An 18560-nucleotide genomic window follows, 5' to 3' on the forward strand; every position below is an offset into this window, starting at 1 on the left:
AAAATGCATAGGTGCTATTTAAAATAATTACCTCATTTCAATATGCATACCCATAAATTCAGGGTGCATTAAAGCAGTAAATATTTAGGCAGATTGATTCACATCCCTTACACAATTTCATTGCATTTCAGTGTCAGTACACCATGAAATAGATCTTTTTATTTGTTTTGCAAGCATGGGCTAACTTGTTAAGTTTAATTGCAAAATACTAAATCTCAAGATCTCCAGGCTTTCAAAATTTAAACACTATAACTTTAAATCATGGACATGGATACAGACATGACAGATCTTCGCTTCCACTTGGAAAAGATAAAGTCAGACACATAAAGACAAGGCACAGATTGAAAGCTACCTTTTACATTATTTGTAATGGCAGACTATCACAAATATAGTAAGCTTAAAATTTGAAATTTCCTGAGTGTCACATGTTAGTGTTGCCTTCTGCAACAACCTATTCTGCTATTTCTGTCATTGTTGCCATTTCTGTAATTTTTCTATGAAAGGAGTCTTCTAACCCTCAACAGTCACTATTCATATCACTCACTTCTAAAGTAGGGAAAGGAAGCTAATTAGACAGTGAATGATAAACAGAATACCAGAGTTCATTTTTGTTTGTAGTTTTCATATTCCAGTTTACTTGTGTAGCTAGCTGAACTGTGCATAGTTAAAAATCAAGGGGAGAATAAGGGCATGGAGATAAAAAAGAAATGAGGCAAAGAAAAAAACTCCAGTGGTACTCAGCTGAAAAAAACCATTAGCTGGAGGAATACCCAGTTTGACTCTGGTTATGTGGGAAAATGTATTTTTTCTGATACAAAGTCTAGCATCAAAGGAGACATTAATATCCTATACTGAGTAAGTTGTCAGTAATGGCTAAAACTGAGGCTCTCACAGAGAAAAACACAGGCTATTCTCCTGCAACACACCAATTTTTCATTTCGCAGAGACAGAAGGCATTGGAGTGTGCAGAACCTGCTAAGGCTTATAAGGAAAAGTTGAGGTTTAGGTATGGATTATTTGAATATTTTGGGGGTTTACCTCATTTTATACTCTTCAGGGCCAATGAGTAAAAGGTCTTTGCAGTAGAAGAGCTGCACTATTAATGACTTTGCTGGTGCAATAGGAAGTCTCAGAGAAACATTTCAAATGTGCTGAGTACAAGTGGTCAGCTCTTTTAACAGGATTTGGAAAATCAGCTGTTATTTTAAGGTCCAGTCAAAGGAGGGCTGCACATTTCTAACCCTTTACAAATTTCAGAAAAATTGTTTTCATGGTGGTTATCTGATAGGACCTGAAAGCTGTTTAAAATGTAGCTCACTTTATAACTATTAGATCAATCAACCTCAACTAAGTGATGAAAAAAATAAACCCAGTAGCCATAGTTGCCAGAACCTGCAAATATGTAGGAATGTGTATTGATACTGCTGCTAGAGGGGATCTCGCTGGCCTCTGTTACACCACCCAAGGCAGTAAAGCCCAGTGATTACAGGGACTGGGCTACAAGAACCACTTCCTTTTGGTTGGAAAAAAATATTGTTACTTACAACTGAAGCACTTAATCACAGGTTTAATTTACAATCAACTAGGTGTACCTAATCTGAAACACCCTTATGAACTTTATTAGCCTCTCCAAAAGTCCATGGCTTAATTACAATTTCCATTCAGTTCAGCAGTTCTTTGAAAATAACTTGGAGAAATCAAGTGTGTAAGCATTGGGACTTCTCTTGATAACATCTTTAGTCACAAGATCCCCAGTAAATTAGCAGATGTCTGAAGAAAGAGGAAAAATATTATGATGAGCTTAATTGTTAGAATACAAGTGATGGACTTCTTTTTTGTTTTTAATTTTGAAGCTTATGCTCCATCTATCACAAACGTAGTATAACCCAGTAACTACAAACTCTAAACTAAGTTGGGTGGGTATCCCCACTGCAGGGTCTAGTTACTTCATGAATATAGTCTTTGTTCTACAGTCGAAATTGATGATACTAGATAGTTTGGGGTTTTTTTAATTCCTGTATATGTAGTGGCACTGTAAGTTTTACAAAAGTACCAAGAGATTATGATGTAACAGAAGGGACCAGCACCAACTTTTATTCTCTCTACCTGGATTTCCAAGAGTATATATGCGTGTCATACACACTTTTTTTTTTTTTTTTTAGAAAATAGTATCATATTCCCAGCTTCTGCACAATTACTTTTAGCACAATTATCTCTCTGGAAACCTGCCTTTTTGATTCAGGTGTGTGACTGACACACAAGCACTGTGACTGGACTTTTGAAACCTGCCGTTAAGTTACAGTGCTTTTACGGAGGTCCCACTTGCACTATAGTTCTAATAAGAAGCAAACACAGAAAGACATACATTTAGATTACAGTCCATTATGGCCATGGTACCTTCACACATAAATTGTAATAAGTATGTAAGTTCGAAGATGACTTTGTATACAGTTTCTATCAAGTTTTCACCTCCCTAGAACTCCACGCCAAACTTCTCTAAAATTAGCTCACAATTTTTCTAGTTTTTCCTATGGATTCTCTCTTCAGTTAGAAATTATCTCATCTGGGAAGTACAGCTATAGCTTCCAATTAACACCTATACATCATATTTAATGTTTAGGAAGCAAATCCCAAGATTGTTCTCAAGTATAAATTCTGTAGCAGAACGTTTCAGATTTCATCCCTAGATACCTCATAAATTGGGCCAATAACCAGGGAAAAACTATTAAAACCTGCTTATTCTACTAAAGTACTAGGTATTTTCCCGAACTTCTTCAGCCTCTTCATTATCGTACCTTATCTTACCTTATCTTATCAGTATCTTAAGAGAGATGTGTTATGCTACTAAATACTATCTTTATGGAACACAAGATAGGGTAAATAATTATAACATATGGATTCAGTGTGACACTGAAATAAGCAAATACAACTTGGAAGTGGACTTGCATAGAATAGCCTCAAATTTGGTTACATTCCTTAATACAAATCTATTTTTAAAACATGTGATACTTCGGACAATATATTGCAAATATCCCTGAATATAGTGATCTACAGTCAGGCAGTATTATGGAAACAAATTAGTCATACACAGCTTAACTGCTAAAACCTGTCTATATCAGCTGATCATGCTGTACAACCTGTTGGCTTTTAATTAAGTAAATATAGCTTTTTGGTTTTTATTATTCATTCATTGAACTGGTATTTCAGGCCACACAATGTTCAATGTAAACTCTTACTGAACTGCTTCCTTCAAAGGAAGGTATTGTCTTAATTTGTAAGAATTAATAAAAGCTTTGTTAGGATTAATGGTTCTCTTCTGTTGAAGGTTTTAGTAGAAAATTATGCAGGGAGCATAGAATGAATTTAAATGCTCAATACATGTCCTGTTTAGCTAATCTTGTTTTGACTCCTTAAAGAACAGAGATAAATAATATAAAGTTCCAGAATTATTTATTAAATTTAAATGAGTGAGCAATAAACCTTATTGTGTCATCCACTAGAAATATACTGGTGCAGAAATAACGAATTCTTGATAAACTGCAGGGAAAGGCATAAGAATTTAAGCATAAAGTTAAACCCACTACAGACAGCCCCACATGAAGGACAGAAAACTTGCCATTTGGACCACTTAGTAAAATCAATACAAGCTTTATTCAAGAATTTATTTGAAGATCACTGACTACTGTCAAAATAGCAGTAGTTCCACTGTTGTCCTGCAGTGGACCTAATCAAAACACAGCAAGGAGTGCAATTAATGGATAAAAGTTTGGGTAAGAGTTGTTTCTCTTGTTTAGACAAGACAAATGAGGTTCAAAGACCATCAGACAAAGGAGAGACATTTGATCAATTAGTTTGATCAAGCTTTAATTATGTTTGTAGCATGGTAAAACTCAGATGGTTTTCAAACTAGGCGATGGGAAGTCTCACTTAGCATGGAACTTAGGAACACCTAAAGTGTCAAAGATTTCCAGTATCTTTCCAAAAAAAGGAACCTACGCTGCGCCAGTTTCCTGTTTATACCCATTTGTCTTCTCAAACTAAAGTTCAGATCTTTTCCCTCAGTAGTATCAGACACACAAGGAATTCCAGTGGCTGTGCAAACCAAGGACCTGCTTGGAACAGGAGAAAAAAAGATACAGAGAGATTTTCAAGAAATATAACACTAATAAATTGAACCATAAAATTAATCTGTAGGAGACAGAGCATCTATCTCTTGAATAGAGAGGATGAATGAATCTTGACAAGGATTCTCATGTTCTCACATACTTGCTTGTTTAAGGACAGATCTAGTGCAAAGCTGGGCTTTCACCTTAAGAGAAGAGGATTTTATCATCATATTGTTTTAAAAAAAAGTCTTTTAGTGGTCTGTGTGTCAGAGAAACACATAATACACAAAATGCATATGAAAAGGATGTTGAAATTTAATTTTTGAGACAAGTCATGTGAAACTAAACTTGAAGCTGTACTAAAGAATATACTACTGCATGGAAGTTATATGCTTAATTCTTTTTGAAAGTTAATTTAATTTCTAATGACTCTTAATTTAGTATTAATTTTAATTAAGGCTGTATTAATGTGATTTTTGCATATGTGAAGATTCCACTATTTGCAACACTGTTGCATAAGGCAACCTGTTAAATTTAACTCATTTGTTGCCCCTATGCTAAATACTCAGAGTTATTATTGCTTTCTCAAATTTTTTCACCCAAAAAGGCAGGAAACTGCTATTTTATGGATTTCATACAGAAGAATTTAGGTTAATCATTTGAAAAGAAGTGGCAACAGGAAAGTCTGACCACACATCTCTGAAAATGTTGATGGCAAATATAGGTGACATTTAGAAATTGATTATGTGTCTTTTGACTTATAAGAAGATCCTTGACAGAATGCTTTGGATTAAAGCAGCAAATTTAATTCACACAGAAACAAAAATCAATGTATAAACACTGCACTTATTAAAAAAATACCTTATCCTTACTACTTCGGGTTATTTTTCTAGTTGCTACCAGAACTGCGCCTTACTAAAAACCTTTAACATAATCTCATTTTTCTGTGTCCTTCCACCATCTCATCCGTTAGCTATTTCACAATTTCTGACCTCTTCATAATCCTCAGTTTTAGCTTGAGCGCTTTCAGTTTGTTGCACTGTTGCAAGAAAGCTGGCTTCTTTCTCCCCATCTGTCCCACCCTTACTTAACTATCAGACTAAATAACAATGCTAAATGATGTGAGTACAAATTCTTCCATAAAGGTCTTAGTTAGCAGGCTAGCTATAAGGTTTATAAATATCTGCCTCAAACAGATGTGGTCATGGATCATAAACATTATAACCATTTTCTGAAAATAAAATGTTGTACAAGGCTTTGTTTCATTACCAGAAGTGCAATTATCTGAGACTGCCAATTGCTCCTTTGGCTGCATTCCCTGTCTGCTGGAGAGGTAACTCCATTGTAAGGATACACAGTGAAACAGGTGCAAAAGGAGACATGAAAATTTTGTCTGGATACATCACTAGAGAAGTTGGATGGCAAGATTGACATTTGTTTCCTGGAGATGTTTAAAAACTTTCTGAAAATATTATGATAAAGCAGACAGAAGTGTTCTCTGCCTAAACAAGTGACTGGCCCGGAAAAGTCTAGGATTTGTAGCAGATGAAGTGTGAAATGAAGGATTGCGCCACCTTAGCCAAGTTAAATTCAGTCTTTTGCCGAGTCTTTGAGGCTGATCTTGAAGGACAGAATGGAAAAGTCATCAAAAACAAAAGCAATGAATGAAAAGAAAAGAAAACCCAGAACAAATAACCGCAAGTATCTGTTACATGACCCTAGACACCCGGTAATATTACCTGCTGGCTCAGATGCTGAGGGTCATGTTCAGACCACATAAAATACAATTTTAAAATATAAACAGATAAAATAAGATTAATGGAGACAGAATCTCATTAAAAAACTAAATAGAGAGAGAAGCAAAAGGTATGGGATGTGTGACAAGGTTTAAAAAATTTAAAGATTACTGTTTTCCTATTTTGCTACTAGGAAACAATGGCATGAAACCCCCAAATCCAGAAATCATACACATTTCTGAATTTTACATCATCAGTGAATTATATCAAACCCACAGTTGCCCTTAATGTTGCTGCTGTCCTTACCACACATACCCAGCCTGGATACTTTGTCTTACTGCATTAAATCACACAAATATTGGTTTTGTTTTTCATAGAATCATAGAATCTTTGGGTTGGAAAAGACCTTTAAGATCATCGAGTCTAACCCTTATCAACATTTGCTATTCATTTTTTTCACAGAGAAGCAAAATGATCACCACCATTCAGCAAAACAACGGTAGCAATGGGAAGAGAAGCCCTGCGGATTGGGTTTAACCAAGCTATGAATGGCAGAATGGAAGAATGCGATCATACCTTGACTCATGCTCATGCTTTATTAAATCACAGTATAACTAAACCACAGCCAGAGTTTAAACTTTGGAGAGGGACACACACCGGTGAAGTTTTCTAGCACATCTTAGCAAGCTGTTGCATATTTTCCATCTTCCTTTTAAAAACAACTGCACACAAACCTGCTAAATATGACTGCAATACAACCAACATTCTGACTGATGACAAAGGTCAGAAGCATTGGAGAAAATAAAAAGATTTTGCAACTTATTATAGTTAAGAGGTATACAGATGACTTTCAGGTGAAAAGGGTACTTCCCCCATTATCTTCTGAATTAATCTGAATCTCAACAAGTACCCAACAGGCCTTTATTATGCATTTAATTTAAATTACATTAATGTGCAACTCAGGAAGAAAAGTGGATTGTTTGCAGCAGCAATACATCAGTTGTCCTTGCTCGCTACCTAAGAGTTAATTTTACAGCAAGCTACTCTGCTCCTACTGTATTTGATGGGGGTTTGATAATGTTTCAGGGGATTTACTGGTTTAGTACCTATTTGTCCCTTTTTAACAAGTATAAGATTATGGGTTTTAAACAGAGGTAATAATTCAGGAAAGCTGTAAGTTCTTTTATGAAGACTTTAATCAGGAGCATGACATTTCTTTTCAAAGAAGAGAAGCTTCTTAATTTCTTTTGCCTGGAAGGAACTGACTTTCCTAATTTAGCTTGATTTGTTACTGCTTTTTGACTAACACTCTAATCCTCCTAACCAATTTTCACTCAGTTCCATAAGTCTGTTATTGACAGAAGTTTCAAAATTATGAAAATTATACACTTCCTAGGCAGGTGGAAAGAAAAGGAAGGCTTCTAAGATATGTTTACTCTGCCATCAAAAAGAGAAATGCATCACTACATGTGAATAATATTAATCTCAGACCTCTGTTAAGTACTGGCTATACCTTAGAAATAATGGCGTGCACTTTATCCTAGGTCTACTGCTCAGGACCTCAAGGGATTTTATACAGCTCTTCCTGACACACATTTCAATGGTTTTACTATGATTGGTATCAGAACCAGTAAGATTAAAAGTTGTTCAGGTACCTACAGTTGAAGCTCAGTCACACTCTTTCTAGCTGTAAGCTAAGATCTTTCTACATAAAGCAGCAACTGGAATTTACAGCAATGACTGAGATTACACTCCACTTTTCACTAAAATACACAGCCAAATAAAAAATTAAATACATAGTGAAACTGCAATTAAATAAATATTAGAATGGAAACTGATCAGTGAGATATCAAAACTGTTCTCTTAACTGCCTCTCAAAAGAAAATTGAGGAACAGGTGACTATTAGAAAAAAATACTCTCCAAATCCACTTTCTCCTGTTCATATCCAAGCACCATCTGTCTGAAAACCTCAGAAAAATTTGTGGGCACTAGCCAGCCAGGTGACCAAAAGTAACAGCCATGATGACTTTCAAGCATTTGTCTGTCTCTCAGACTATGGCATAAATCTTCTAGGGCCTCTGTAACCACCTGCAGGATTGACTGACTTGGGACCTACAAAATAAAGGTGCTCTTTGAGGCAAATGCTCTTTACACATAAAAACCTTGGTTCATTTCCTTTATTTTAAACTCATCAGTCACAGTGACATTTCTGATACCCAAATCATGCTCTTTTTCTGTAGCTGCGCTCTCCTCATTTCACTGTCATATAGCTGTTCTTTTTTTGTGTCTCCCATTCCTGTAGTGCACTGCTGCACTGTCCTTTTGGACTGATGGTTTGCTTCCCTCTTCTATCCCTTTCATCACCTTGAAGTATCTCTTTTTTGAAATAAAATGCAGATTTAATATTCATAGATTATATTCTATATGTAAAGGTTCTGTACCAGCACTGTAGCCAGGTAGGTAAGAAAAAAAGCCACTGGGGACCTGCAAAAAAAAAAAAAACCTGGAAAATACTTATTTACTCCCCTAAACAAAAAAAGCAAATAATGAAATATTTAGTCCTCAAAACTCATTTTCAGTAAAAAAAAAAAAAAGAGGGGTGGATTTTGAACAATATTGCCACTACCCCTAGCCTCTGAACTTTCATCAAAAGACGAAAAACTGTAAATAAAAATAAGCATTAACACCAGATTCTTATCCAAACATTACCTAATTTTCCAAAATTAGCTCTCCAGAGATGCAGCAACATTTCTGTGAGTTTTTGGTGGGCTTTCAGGGGGCTTTTAAAGCCATTAGAAATTGTAATTAGCTCTAGCATCACCTTCCTCTTTTCAGTCTGTTCCTCTTTTATCTTTTATTCTTTTTAATAAAAGCTTCTGGCTTTTACCGTGACAGGAAATTCATAACAGTGTTTTCAAATTGAGCATTTCACTAACTAGTTAGAGGAGCTGATTAGCCAGCGGATGAACCTCTCCATGCTTCCATTTATGTCTCCTAAAGTCAGGAGCCTACACTGTTGACTGTAAGCCAGCCTTTTGCCTCTGATATTTCTTAGGTATGTCTACAGCCAGATGAAAAACATCTGCTGGACCAGGCAGATTTATCCACAGTTCAGCCAAAGCTCTTAATCAGATTCAACCTCCTCTTGTCCTGGTCCCTTTAATTCTCTCCTTATTGTCTGCCTATATCTTAACTTGAAACTTCAACAATTCATCATCTCTTCCAAACCTGGAAATAGCATCTCATTCCCAGATTCAAAACCCTTAGATCCATTTCTGCCGCTAATATAAAAACTGTCTGCACCTTCAAAGTTCTCAGGTCCATAGAAACTTTCTGTGTCTATTCTATATGTAGCTCCCATCAATATCAGATGGCATACTGTTTTCCATCGTCCTTCCTTATTTTATGCCAGTGACTAGACAATAACGTCCCAGTTTTCTTCCATCTAATGCCTGTGGCTTGAGTCTTTCACTTCAAATTATTTTCTCTACCTGATGTTCTAAATCCTACCTAAAAGTCCATTTCTTCCACTGCTCTTTCAATTCCAGTCACAAATGCAAGCTGACCATGTCCAAGTTTATTATTTTTTTATTTGAAACTTTCTCACTGTATTCACCTCTTCTACAGGTATCACCACCTAACTTTACTTCCCCAGAACCATTAGTTTCAGCTAAGTATCTTTTCCCAGTCTCACTGTGGAAGATATAGTCCGTATTTGGTGTCATTGCTAATGATACCAAACTCTGTACACAGAAAATGAAAGCTTAACTCCAGGTAAGGGAAACAGGTATAATTCTATAGTAAAGCAAAAGAGTGTGATTACTGAGTTCTTACAGTTTAATTGGAAGTCTTGTGATATTTGACATTCTTTCTCAAAGTTTTAGCTCTCAAAGGTAGTTGATTATTTAAGACCCTTTCTTTTTTTTAAATGTTGTTTCAGATGGACTTTGACAATGAACTCAGACAAATCTTGTTTAGACAGTGTATGACACCCACAGCTCAAAGCCAACAATATCTAACCCTTATGTACATTAAAAATAGCTTGGAAATATGACCAGAGTGAAGTGGAAAGGTTTAGTGAGCAAAAACACAGATTAAAAAAAAAAAAGTCAGATTTATTTAAAAGCATTTTTAGCTATGCTGATAATTTTGACTGCGTGACTCATACCTTGGGAAACCTTTGAGATGGTAATAGTCAAAGACAGGTATCTTCTGATTCAAAAAATCAGACACAACAAATCTGTTTACTGAAACCCCCAAACTGAGTGTACACACACCTGCAGTCTTCAATAGTAGAAAGATATAAACTATAGATCCTGCGGAAAAGGGAGGCGGGCCCCAGTCCCCCCACCCTACAGCCCTTTTACTTGTTCCAAGGCTACCCCAATGCTCCACAGAGGCTGCCATTTATCAGTGGCCCTGCTCACAGGCAGAGCGGCCCCACCGCCACTCACCACCGGCCGGTGCACATCCCAGAACGCTCGCTCCTGGCTGTCAAGAATCTTTCTCTCTATCTTGTCTCTTTTCTTGTCGACTCTGTCAATGTTATAGGATATTAAAAAAAAAAACAAACATGTTAATGACAGTAATTTTAAGTGTAAGTGATTGGAATCACCTTTCCATCCCCTTCTCCCTTCAAAAAGCATGCAAAACCCAAACTCCTCATCTTCAAGGGAACTTACTTTGCTTGTGCTTCAGCTTGCATAAAAATAAACTCCCATTTCCGAGCAAATGCTCGCTGTAGCCTGGCCAAACTCTCCTGAAAATACACCACAATTTAAGTAGGTTAGGTTGTAAGTTATTTACTCTTTAATAGCTTTTAGCTTATCTTTCCCTCCTCTCCTCGCCCCCACAAGATTTAATAGGAGTCATGATATCTCTGCCAGTGTCAATGTACCTTAGTTATCCAATATAAAGTCTTTGCTTGACACCAAATGAGAGAGAATACTAGATCTATCTACCTTTGAATGCCCCGACTATTTTAGTTTTGAAAGTCTGATGACAAGGGTGGATGCAAATGTCAGCAGAACATGGGATATCTGAAGTATTTTTATATACTGCGTATTGGCTGAGTAATTTTGTAATAGTACAAAGAAACAGTCTTGTTCTGAAAATAACTAATACTGAAAGATAACAGCAGTTATCTTTACTGGATGATCCATATGACAATTCCCATCAGTCACCTATTAAATGGTTCGCATTGAACAATGTTGGCTGCCTATCAATTTATTTAAAATACAATAATAAGAAGCTATCAATATTTTGGTAGTATAGGAATCTTCCAAGACCTCCACAGCTATCCTCATTCTAAAAAATGTAGACTATAGTTCTTCACTACTATGCAGGAAATGTATATATCCTACAGCCTACTAATAATAACAGGAAGAAGATTTGTAAAATCTTAGCAAAATTGTTTCCTCCAGTGATGCTGGAACAGCTTCACTGTCTGTAACAGAGCTTTTCCCATCTCTCCCCAGCTTAAATAGCAGCAGTATGCAGTCTGTTAACATGGAGAAGGCTGAGGTTCTTCTCTCCCTGCAAAAAGACCCCAGTTACCTTTGTGCACTGCTTCTACATAGACTAAATAAAAAATTGTCTGTGAATTTCCTAACAAAAAGTGTTGCTTTAACTGTATTTCTATGCCCTGCAAATGTATCTCTCTGACATACTTACTGCAAATAAAGACTGCAGAGAGTGAAGAGGAGACTTTCTAGAGCTCTTGTCAATACCAGTAAAGGCTCTCATGGATTGTATACTGGAGGTGAATTTTCTAAGGCATGTAAGTATAAAATTATGCATACCCCACCGTGCAGTACACTGAAAAGCAAGCTTGTGCCAGAAGAAGCAATAAAGTGTGTCAGCATGGTGCTGCGGCTGGAGTTTTTGGCATGTTGAGAGGCCTGGCTGACTATCCCGCTATCGTGTCACAGTAGCACAGCTGGACAGCTTTCAGTGCAGAGCCTGGGCTGTGCATGAATTTTATGTTTACATTTTCATGAAAAATTCAGGAACTTTTGAGGGGATAGAGATGGAATTCAGGACATCTCTCTCCTTAGCGAGTGCCTTCCTCATCAGCTAATCAAAATCCCTTTTTCCGGCTCTTCCTGGCCCCATTTATCTTACCTTACCTGGGGCACAGCACAACATTTTGGGAGTGGGAAGTGCCTCTAGTCTGACCCTCTTTGGCTCTCACCTAACTGATGGGACAAGGGCTCAAGCGCCAGCATCACTTTAAAGAATGAGATTTATATTTCTACAGCTACCAAGTGCTTCTGAAAATGTTGCCGGAGATCCTTCATTCAAACCTTACACAGTGTAGAGTACCATTGCTTTCAAACATGTGTGTTGTATCTGGGATTTGTGGGCAATTATTTCTGATCCCGCCATGGTGATCTGAGCAGTGTAAGATTAGAGATGGACCAAAACCTCAACTTTTACCCAGCCAGCCTTCATTACAGTCTCTCAAACAGCATTTATGACTACTGAGCACTGTCAGACCTACACACTGGCAAAAGTGGATAACTAATAAATGTTCACACATAATGCCTGTAGTTCTCATGCTTAACATAATTTCACATGCTCATTAGGACCAGCAGAGAAATTTACTTTTCCCCAGGTACTTACAGCTTCATAGTCTGCTAGCTCTAGCCTTGCTTTGTTTTGCATTGTCCGCTTGCAGAGGTAAACGGCTGGAACAGAGTAAAATAACACAGAATTTGCTACTATCTCACAAGCACAGCAGATGAGAAATCTAGAGGCTTCATCTCTATATTACTACTAGCTTTTTTTGTTTTGATTTCTCCCTGTTTCTAAAAAGCTTTAAATATGGGATCAAAGCTACCAGCATTGTAACTAAAATGATGGGCCAGATACAGAGATTCATTAAATAATTATAAAATCTGCTTCATGCAACAGACATCATATACAAAATGCATTATATACTTGGGGTGAAGTTATTTAATGGCCAGGGAACTAGCATATTAAAGAAAAAAAGGCAAAAACATTTTTTAATCTCTGTGTGTGTAACTCATAATGCGTAAGAGTTTTATCAGGAGCTCCTGCTATATTAGATAGGTTTTTAAGAACGTGTATATGTGGTTTTATTTATTTTTACTTTATATTTAGAAATCATGAAATTTCAACCTAAGAAGATTTTAGCTAAAAATCAATTCCAGATAAAATTCAAGTCTCATACAGATTAGTCTGCTATAACCAATATTTAAAACAGAAAATAAAGTAAGACCAAAAAATGAAAAAAGTGTATCATGTATTAGATATAATGAGAAAAAATATTCTTTCATTTATTTTCTGGATCCAAAATCCTTCAGCAGAGCTGTTCTGCCTCCACCTTATTTAGACAGAGCAGAATCTTAACTAATAAAATGGAATACTGACAGCTAAACACTGAAAGGATGCAGGGATGAAAATGAAACTTAAGACTACATAAACAGCACAGTGGTTTGCATCACATTGCTTGATCCTGAATTCTTTATGCACTCCATTACCCTTGAATGAAGTACATTTCCAACAGACTTTATTTAGCAACAAATAATTCATATCAACTCTGAATATTGTACAGCTTCGCCCACCAGTAAGACAATGAGTGCAGCACAATTCCTTATTGTGCAGTATTTACCCACTTTGTTACTTCAGAGCACCTTCTCATGTGTGAGATGGAGGAACCTTTCGATCAGTGTAGGTAAGAAAACCTTAACTTATCTGTGGTCTCTATGATCAGCAAAAAGAGCCCATATTTACTGGTTGTGGTTAGGAATGTTCCTGCTTCCTGACTGCCAGCTTGTCCACTACAGGAGCAAAGAGGAATAACTTCACATAGGAATCTCAATTCTTGCAATCACTAGAAAGGAGTGCTCATCTTATGATTTTGATTTTTAAGCTTTGATTTTTAAGGTAGTCAAGCCAGTTATATTTTACAACTCCACAGAAACATTTATTTCTGACAAGTCACCTGCAAATGCAAGCAAAACCCACTCCAGTGGATGCTATTTCAGTGGAACTGATGACCAGCACTTCTAATAACTCCAGCTGCAGTTACAGGTGTTATGTGATGTAAAATGAAGTTACATTTTAATGCATTTTTTGTCTTTTATCCCCCCTCACTTTGTGTGTGTTATCTGGTCTATTTTCTTTCATACTTTTTGACTTTCCACTACCGTGAGAAAGCATGGTCTCTTTATTCCCTGCACTCCCATATCCCCTCTGGTTCCAAAGCAATTTCAGTGTCTACAAAATCTACAAATACAGATACAAATCCATGTCACACACCACGTATAGCAGACAAACAGTTTCTATAGCCTCAGTTTCCATGCATTTTAATATTAGTATACACTTACACTAATGCATCGGTATGCATGCTGAAATGTCACAAAAAGATGAGGGGATTAATTCTGGATGAACCTCTGTACCTAGGTTGCATCCACAAGCAGTACAGTAGTAAGAGAATACTGAGGAAAGAGATGGTCTTTGTCATTTAGCTCCTTTTATAGTGAAGCATTTTCCTATCTTTTCCTTCAAAATTGGTTATTTCATTGAATGAGAAAAAAAATCCCTAAGCCCCTTGAAAATATTAGCAATAAAATACATATTAAATAGAAATGTATAGACAGTTCTGAGAATTCCAGGGGTCAATTTGGTCTAGTCCAACCAGTCTAATACCATCTGAACAGAAACAAAACAAACTCCCTGTTCTCCGCACTTGCTTAAACCCTTGTAAACCACATTCTCATGGTCCCTGTATAGGCACCTTTAGTTAGTTTAGCACTTCCTTGAGTCCCATTGTGGGTATATTTTGGGATTAGCATCTCCTGCTACCTCCAACAAAAATCATTGCTGCAGAAGTGGCTGATTGTCCATCTTTCTGTCAGAATAGGTTTTAACAAAAAAGCATCTTCAGATCACACAGTTCTCAACACTGGCAAAACAACCATGAGGTCACCAGGAGCAGGAGAGAGGAATTAGCTTGCCTCACTATTAATCTAGTACTGTGTCTAAGAAAACTCTTGTCTTCACTGTGTGACTGCACTGCGGTACTTTCCCTGCAGGGTTCTTTTAATGACCCTTTTTGCTCCAACTCCACAGCAAATAGTCCGTATAGGAATGTTTGGTTTTCATTATGAGCATATCTCAGCCAAGACTCAAAAAATTGTGTTCATCCCTCAGACCTTTTTTCTCTGGAATATCTATATCCCCTCCCCTTCAGGAGCCAAAAGGTTATAATACCTGTGACTTGGATTCTTTATGTCAGAAATGTTTTTATGTGCCAGTGTGGATAAGGCAGAATGTGCCCAAGAAAGATTTAGTTATTTGGGAAATACGACATATCCCCTAGTGTAGAAGAAAATAGTCCTGAAGGGACATTCCTACTTTTTGACTCAGTTTACTGCCATTGCTATGTGCTAACAATTACATCCTTATTATAGAAGTGCATGTTTGAGGATCTACTAAAGAGCTACCCAAGAAGCTGGCAGCAGCTCAGGAATTTGAGTTCACCAGTTCACACTCTCGTTACAATATTCTTTGGCTTGCCTGTAACAAAATTCACTAGCACGTTGGCAAGCAAGAAGAATGTGAAAATCACTCTCATTTTCAGCCAGAACATTTGAAGACATAGAGAAATGAGGTTTTGTTCTTCTGACTTTTAGAGCAATCAGATGTGAAATATGGATGCTCCCATCTTTTGCAGGTACCACTCCTTTTCTGCACCAAAACACATGTGAAGCAACTGCATGTGTCCAGTGGCCTGACGCTGAGCATCTCGGGAGGATGTCAGTCACTTTCCCTCTCAAAGCAGTCACGAGCCCTCAGCGTTTCAGAGAAGGACAGTGTCTGCTTTTCTAATCCCATGGTTTGTATGAGTTGTCAGTGTTTTTACAGCTTCAAAAGAAGTACAGTCTGCAGGAAGGGTCTCCAACTAAAAGCTCCTCTATTTCTCTACATAGTTCTCTATTTATCTATCCCCAAAAAGGTCCTGGTCAGGGCCCTCAGTACACCAAGGAGCTGTAATTGCCCTGAGCAGCCCATCCAGAGTCTCCACTGAGGCCTCTGTGCCCAGGAGCTGGGCTTAAACCCAGCTACTTCCCTTGGCCCCAGCTTGAGCTACGTTGTAGATACGCCTCTAACCAGCCCTGTAACTTACCAGCGCTGCCCTGGCTTGACCTTGGACCTTCCTGGTCACTTGGGACTTTGTCAGTGAGGACATTGCTCCTGCCTGCACTGTTGCCACCCTCAGTTCTTGCTTAACCTTCCCTTGCAAAGCTGCCCACTCTTGCCACTCCCTGACAAGGGTGCTGAAAAATGCTTAACAAATGGATGAATGATATGCAAGGAACAGGGTCTGATTAATAACCTCAATTTGCTAAATATGGACTGCCACATACACTCTTATTTTTAGAGCCAGTGTATTCTGATGGATTTTGCAATCAACGTAATTGCCTCCACTAAAGTGAATTATATATTAGATGCTATAGCTTGCGCTTCAGAAGTGACTGATTATCATGAGAAAACAGATTTGCTAATAATTTTAAAGGCAATATTAATAAGCAACTTTTCATAATGAAAGATGGTCAGTGATGTTTACAGATGGGCATTTGAACCACAAACCAGTACTAAAATACACTTTGGCAGCTGTGCAGAAAATACAGACTACTCGCTCTTGAAAATTTTGTTCAGGCATTCAGAAAACATGCGCAACATGACAGCTTAAAGTGAGATTGCAAAGTGTTCTAGTGAGAGTTGCATGAAGAGGGTGTCTGGGTTTTCCCTCTTGCAAGTTTTTAAACTGTTACACCCAAAATAACCCATTTTCATGGTTAGCTACCTTTGTTTCCTATTCTTGACTGTTCACTTGTACTGGAAAGCTCCTAAGAAACCTCTATAGATTTTTTTCTTTAAATAAGACCATCGTGATAATGACAGGTTTCATTCTAGAATCAAGAAACTGGACTGAGTACACATTATATTACATACACTTACTGAAAAAAACCCAGAGCTTTCACCCAAAAGTGAAACTGGGGAATTTAAGCTTGTTGCTAAACAGGGGCTAAATCTTCCCTCTCACCACAGCACAGGAAAAGCCTCAGCTAAATTCAATGGAAGTACAACTGGGCCTCTGAAGACCACGGATAATGCCACCTACACATCCACCACCATGTACACAAACTTAAACTCCTTACATAATTGTCCCCGTGCCAGTGGTGTTACAGCTTGATTCAGCCCCAGATGGTGGGTGTAACTTTCAGCGAACACTCACTAAATCCACTGAGGCCAGATTAAATTTATACTCTCTGTGAATCAAAATCCTGGTTTCAGAGTCAGTGTGTACATGCCTAGTCAGTCTTTAAAGAGCAAACAAAACAGAAAATACTGCAAGGTCTAAGGGTTCCAAAGTGCCCTGTGGGCAGACAGGAGTTCTCCCTCCATATGCAAGTGCCTGCGTCAGATGGAGAATTACGGGGCAATCGGCACAGAGCATGACTGCAGGATGGAGAAAATGAAATCAACTATCTATTTAAATATCAGGATTTCTAGGGCTATTTATACCATCTTTAGGTCACCTCTGCTTTTACTCAATTAAAAAAAAATAATTTCTGCTCTTTGCAACAGCTATTGAGTTTCACTTAGTCTTAAAAAAGATGACAACTTTTAGGTAGACAAATGGGTCACCAATCAGCCTTGTGTATCTGTGAAAGAACTACATTCTTTAGTAAATGCTAATAACATTAAATTAAAAGGAAGACCATGATAGCTTATGTGCACTAAATTGCCAAATGGTCAAAACCATAACTTCTGAAACACTCCTCCCTTTCTCTTCCTTTCACTCTTTGATCACACTATTTCTATAACATTTAAGGAATGCAATTTGATTATAGATTTAGATGGGTAGAGGACTTCCTTATATAAACCAAGGGCAAGAAAGAAACTGAATTTCAAACTACCAGAGTGCTCAGAAATTAGAAAAAGGAAAATTCATCTTCTACACACAAATGTCTCCAGACGACGTTGGCCTGGGAAAGTCCTGCAGGGTGACAAAAAGAGGTAGTGCAGAGACGTCACCCAAGCTACATAAACCATGGGATCAGATAAAGAATATCCTGTTGTCAAATCTAATTTAAAATTACATCCATTGAATTATTTCATACTTCCTGATGTTATCATAATGCTTTCAGTTTGCATTCAAGAATTTAACACCCTGCTTTGGCACCTGTGCTGGTATTTGCTGGGGTAGAGTTAATTTTCTTCACAGTAGCTACTATGGGGCTATGTTTTGGATTGTTGCTGGAAACAGTGTTGATAATACAGAGGTGTTTTAGTTACTGCTGAGCAGTGCTTACACAGAGTTAAGGCCTTTTTTGTTTCTCACACCACCCCACCAGCAAGGGGGCTGGGGGTGCACAAGAAGCTGGGAGGGGACACAGCCGGGACAGCTGACCCAAACTGCGCAAAGGGACATTCCATACCGTATGATGTCATGCTCAGTATATAAACTGCAGGGAAGAAGGAGGAAGCGGGGGATGTTTGGAGTGATGGCATTTGTCTTCCCAAGTAACCGTTACGGGTGATGGAGCCCTGCTTTCCTGGAGATGGCTGAACACCTGCCTGCCCATGGGAAGTAGTGAATGAATTCCTTGTTTTGCTTTGCTTGCGTGCGTGGCTTCTGCTTTACCTATTAAACTGTTTTTATCTCAACCCATGAGTTTT

At 37.7% G+C, this 18560-nt stretch overlaps 1 protein-coding gene across 8 annotated transcripts in view; it reads right to left on the bottom strand.

Moving 5' to 3' along the window:
- RGS7 (regulator of G protein signaling 7) overlaps nucleotides 1–18560 on the bottom strand; it is a 269855-nt gene that overhangs the window by 52699 nt on the left and 198596 nt on the right. For all 8 annotated transcript variants that reach the window (XM_075706596.1, XM_075706597.1, XM_075706600.1 and 5 more), the window contains 3 exons: nucleotides 12468–12532; nucleotides 10526–10602; nucleotides 10298–10379 (listed from right to left, as the gene is read on the bottom strand). In XM_075706596.1, coding sequence (XP_075562711.1) covers nucleotides 10298–10379; nucleotides 10526–10602; nucleotides 12468–12532 — 224 coding nt within the window. The remainder of the gene's footprint in view (nucleotides 1–10297; nucleotides 10380–10525; nucleotides 10603–12467; nucleotides 12533–18560) is intronic.

This window comes from Pelecanus crispus, chromosome 3, assembly GCF_030463565.1.
Source record: "Pelecanus crispus isolate bPelCri1 chromosome 3, bPelCri1.pri, whole genome shotgun sequence".
In the NCBI taxonomy this organism is placed as follows: Eukaryota; Metazoa; Chordata; class Aves; order Pelecaniformes; family Pelecanidae; genus Pelecanus; species Pelecanus crispus.